A 5,546-nucleotide genomic window follows, 5' to 3' on the forward strand; every position below is an offset into this window, starting at 1 on the left:
CAGAGGCTACGGCAGCTGCAGACATTCCTCTTAAAGGGGCCGTGTCCACTAGAGGACTCTCACGGTAATGGACTCGCTCATTCTGAGCATTAGCACTGGGTCTGCTGCTCTGGGGGGCACCAGAAATTTACAGGGAGACACTGAGTTGTTGGAGCGAGGGCCAGAGGCAAGGCTTTCTCCCTGGCAGAAGTTCAGGCAGTATCTATTGTTCCTCTGTTGAGCCCTCCCCCTCCCAGTGTGCAAACATATGGCTGCCATAGCTGAGACTTCACCAGTCTGGATAACAAAGGTCACTCCGCCCAGAGGATTCCCTGAAGCTCCGCCTCCTTGAACTCATGACCCCACTCAAGCCACATCCAGGTGTGTCCTTGGCAAGTCAGGTGCTCCTTGCTGAGCACCTCCAAGACTCACACTGATGAAAGCTGGCCTCCGTTTCTGGCATGGCTTCCTGAGGCAACTATAAGCACAGCATTCGTGGATTGCTTGCTGAATCTTAACAGGTGGCCCCAGAGGGACACAGGCTGAGGCCAAACTTGCCTGCAGCTGAACCCCTCTCAGGACTGTGCCACTGGACACCTACTACACAAAGCCGTACTAATAAGACCAGGAGACTTAGGAGCTTTGCTTAGTACATAGAAACAGACACAGAAAGGCAGCCAAAATGGGAAGACAAAGAAGTAGAAACCATATGAAACAACAGGACAGAGATCCAGAAAAAACTGAGTCAAGTCATCTAACAGACACAGAGTTCAAGACCTTGGTTATAAAGATGCTCAATGAACTTAAGGGAAGTGTAGATAAACTCAGTGAGAACTTTAACAAAGAGATAAAAAACATAAAAATGGAAATGGAAATTATAAAAAGGAACCAGTCAGAAATAAAAAATACATTATCTGAGATGAAGAGTGTACCAAGAGGAAAGTGGATGAAGAAGAGGATCAAACCACAGATATAGCGGATGGGGAAGTGAAGGACGCGCAATCCGAATGGCAAGAAAAAAAACCCAAGAATATAATAATTATTTAAGGAGCCTATGGGACAAAAATGATGTAAAATCACCCATGTCATAGGGGTACCTGAGGAGAAGAGGGAGAACAAGAAGTTGAAAACCTGTATGAAGAAATAACCAAGGAAAACTTCCCTAACCTGGTGAAGAAAAAAGACTTACAATTCCAGGAAGTTGAGTCCTAAAAAAGATGAACCCAAAGAGACCCACACCAAGGCACATCATAATTAAAATGCCAAAGGTTAAAGACAAAGAAAGAATCTTAAAAGTAGCAAGAGAAAAGCAGTTAGTTACCTACAAGGGAGCCCCATAAGACTGGCAGCTGATTTCTCAAAAGAAACTTTGCAGGACAGAAGGGCTTGGCATGAAATATTCAAAGTGATGAAAACCCAGGATCTACAACCAAGAATACTTTATCCAGCAAAACTATCATTTAGAGTCGAAGGATAGAGAAAGAGCTTCCCAGACAAAAATAAGCTAAAGAAATTCATCAACACCAAGCCTGTATTATAGGAAATGTTGGAGGGACTTCTTTAAGAAAAAAATAACATGTATCAAAAACATGAATAAAGACTAGTAATAACTACAGATCTATCAACAAGTACCTCAAATTGAAAAGAATTAAGAGCTCCAATCACAAGACAGAGTGGCTGAATGGATAAGAAAACAAGACCCCTACATATGCTGCCTACAAGAGACTCACTTCAGATTAAAAGACACACACAGACTAAAGGGAACAGGATGGAAACAGGTATTGCCTTAATGGACCTACAGAGTATTGTGCTAAATGAAGTAAATCAGGTAGAAAGACAAATTCTACATTATTTCATGTACAGGTGAAATCTAAAGATCAAAATAAACAACAACAACAAAAAACGGAAACAAACTCATAGATATAGAGAATATTTTGAGGGCTACTAGATGGGAGGAGGTTGGTGGGATGGTGTAAAAGGGCAAATGGATAGTTACAAAATAGTCATGGAGATATAAAGTGTAGCATAAGGAAAATAGTCAACAGTGTTGTAATAAATATGTAAGGGGATGAGGGATACTAGATTTAGTGGGGTTATCACTCTGTGAGTTATATAGATTGCTAATCATTATGCTGTACAACTGAAACTAATATATTTTATGTCAACTACACAATGTAAATATGTAAATATAAATGTTATATTTCAATAAAGCTGGGAAAAAAATAAAGTGTAGAGATAAAAGACAAACTCTTGGGAACAAAGAACAGGTGAACAGATGACAGCAACAAAAACATATGAATAAGTGGCAAATAACTTAGAACAGAGTGCCAAAACCTAAGGCAGCAGTGAAGACAGGCCGGGAGCAGTATGATTTACATGCCAGAGTCTCAGGATAGTGCAGCAATCGAAGACACCAGGTCCTGCTAAAGTTGAGTCTTTCTTAAAGCCCCCTCTGCCCACATCCAGAAATGATCTTCCCCACCAAAGCAAAACTGGAGAGGCTCAAAAGAGAGATTCTAGAGAGGGCACCTGACACTCAAATATGAAAGTATTGTCCTGAAAACAGGCCAACTCAGTGGAAGTTTACTAGCTGAATGGTCAGCTCCTGGCCCAAGTCACTTGGTTCCTAGGATACAGGCAGGCAGGTTAGTACTTTCCAGGAAAGGGAAGATAGAAAATAGGAGAAAAAAAATAAAATTACGGGGATCCATTTGGAGTAGGGGTCACTGGCAAACTATAGCTCATATAACAAATCCAGCCTGTTTTGTAAATAAAATTTTATTGGAGCACAGCTATGCCCATTCATTGTATCTTATCTGTGTTGCTTTCCACTATAACAGCAGCATTGAATAGTTACAACTGAGACTATGTGGCCTGCAAAGCAGAAACTATTTACTATCTAACCCCTTACAGAAAAAGTTTGCTAATCCTTGGTCCAAAGGATCCAGTATCCAAAACGTGGTGCTCTAAAAAGACAGAACAGAGAAAATAGATGATAGAAAATTATGAAAACTTTCCAAAAGTCAAGGAGAGTTTCAAATTGAAAGGGCCCACATACCAAATGCTGAACACAATAAAAGAAAAAGCCTCAGACATTGTACATCACTGAAGTATCAGAACATTTGCAATAAGAGCCCACTAGTTTCCAAAGAACAGGATAGAAAAGTGTACAAAGAATCCTAATAGTCAATTCAGAGTGAAACAACTAGGAAACATGAAAAATGTTTAATCTTACATATAATCAAAGAAATGTAAATAAAAAACAAGATTTCACTTTACAGCCATCAGTTAGCTACACTAGTTAAAGGCTAGTTAACAGAAAGTGTTAACAAAGTTACAGGGAAATAAGACCTTCCATTCCTGCTGTGTGAAGGTATGTTCTGGCAGTTCCAAGAGGAATTCATTGTTCTAGGAGCCCACTTAGACTTGGGTTCCACTGAATAACCTCAAGCAACACTGACACCACTGATCCCTTGGCTGCTCTTTCTCCATGTTGTCTCCTAACCATACCTGTTTACATGTCTTCAATCCTGTTCAACACAGAGTATGGTATACCTAATTCCCTCAACACAACTGTCATCAAAGCTATGACACAAACCATGTATAGCTACACTCAGGGACTAAGAAATACAATGAAAACGTCTAGATTCTGCCTTGAATGCCCAAAGGAGAAAAAAAAAACTCAGATGTATTAAGGGGTATTCGTACAGAATAATTTCAAAAAATAAAGCCCAGCAATTTTTGTATTTTTTTCTCTTGCTGCTTTCTTCTCTATCCCAAATTTACTCAGGATTTTAAAAGTCCTGAGTGGTGTACACCAATGTTCATAGCAGCATTATTCACAGTGGCCAGGACATGGAAGCAACTGAAGTGTCCTATGATAGATGATTGGATGAAGAAGCTGTGGGACATATATACAATGGAATATTACTCAGCCATAAGAAGAGATGAAATACTGCCATTTGTAACAACATGGATGGACCTCGAGATAAGCATGCTAAGCAAAATAAGCCAGACAGAGAAAGTTGAAAATCATATGTAATCACTTACATCTGGGATATAAACCTAAAAGCAACAAATGAACAGGACAAACAAACGGAGACTGATGGACATGGACAATAGACTAGTGGAAGGGGGAGGAGGAGGTAGATGGGATAACGGGAGTGAGATATGTGGTGACAGAAAGAAATCTAACTATGGGAGGTGAACACACAGTGTAAATATATATATGCCTTACTATTAAAGTGTACAGGTAAAACATTGGATTTCATTAACCAATGTCACCATAAAATAAATATATAAATTTTTAAAAATAATAAATAAATAAAATAAAAATAAAAGTCACAGCATAACTGTATCCACCCCATGGTGCTGCCTGTCCTACCTCCACTCCCACCTCTAGAGTTTGAGAGTGTATGCTGACTCACCTGGTATCGGTCAAGAATTCTGAAGTCCTGACAGGTGGTTCTATACGTGGCTTGGCCAGCCGGAAGCCGGGAAATTCCTCCTTCTTTGGCTCCATAAATCCCATCAACTAACAGAAGAGCAGCATTAACAACTTGATCCAAGTCAAAAAGTGGTAATCCCCTATCCCTTTTCGCTTGTCTGACAATCAATTTACGCTTCAGTCTCCGAGCTTCTGGTGTCATGGCAACAGCACTAGGACAAGCTTCCAGCCTCTTCAGGAGCATCTTCTCCTCATAGATGCTCACAGGGGTATACTTGGGCCCTTTAGGTTTCCTGTCCTTCTCCAGCTGTGGCTTCCTCTTTTCTCGAGCCCTTGTTTGCAAAGATGTGTTGGAATCTGTGTCTTCACTGTCAATGTCCATCCTGTCAGGTTTTTCCTCCTCACTCTCTACTTCCTGCTTTATTTGTTCAGGTGCTCTGACCTTCTTTCTGCCCCCGACCACTGTCCCAGAAGCTGCTGACCCAGCAGGGGGTGGAACGTACTCCATCCCTGGGTCTATGACTCCATCACCTTCCATCTCATCATCGTCTATGCAGAGAATAAGACAGGAAAGAAGAAATGCAGAGCACACCACCCACAAGGTAAAAACATAACACTTTTATATCATGTGCCACACATAAAAGACCCAAGAAAGGTAAATCTTACCGTGAAACAAGGCTTGTGGTGGCATCACATCTGGAATCAGATCTGCTTCTGAAAGCAAGCTAGGTGTGGCTGAGTGAGAGGCAGGGGTCCCAGGGGCAGAGAAATCCAGAGATGGAGAAGGAGATGGGCTGGTCAGTGGAGTGCGGTCAGAGGAACTCAAGGATGAAAAATCAATCACTTCTCCTTTTTCTAGAATCACGTCAGGCCTGCGGCCTCGGCTTACAAATTTTACAGGGGTCGAAGAAGTGCTCCTGTCAAGAAAGCCTGCTGCCTCCTTCTGGGCTCTTCTAATGTCTTTTGCTTCCTGAGTACGAGACCGTTTTTCTTTTAATTCCATGGCGGATTCCACAGGATTGCGACTTGCCCGTTTTCTAAGTCCCTCAACGGTAATGATGGGATCTAAAGTTGGTTTTGAGGCTGCTGGAAAATAATAAATATCTAAATGTTTAAATAA

At 41.2% G+C, this 5,546-nt stretch overlaps 1 protein-coding gene across 1 annotated transcript; it reads right to left on the bottom strand.

Moving 5' to 3' along the window:
* Nucleotides 1-4,294: 4,294 nt before the first annotated feature.
* On the bottom strand, nt 4,295-5,508 carry LOC105310998 (cysteine-rich protein 2-binding protein-like; the record flags this gene model as incomplete). Its single annotated transcript, XM_023526910.1, has 2 exons — nt 5,093-5,508; nt 4,295-4,975 (listed from the first exon to the last, which is right to left on the bottom strand). Coding segments are annotated over exons 1-2 (1,018 nt in total), but the record flags the coding sequence as incomplete, so codon positions are not given.
* Between the last annotated feature and the right edge of the window lie 38 nt (nt 5,509-5,546).

This window comes from Pteropus vampyrus, unplaced genomic scaffold, assembly GCF_000151845.1.
Source record: "Pteropus vampyrus isolate Shadow unplaced genomic scaffold, Pvam_2.0 Scaffold20673, whole genome shotgun sequence".
Taxonomy (NCBI): Eukaryota; Metazoa; Chordata; class Mammalia; order Chiroptera; family Pteropodidae; genus Pteropus; species Pteropus vampyrus.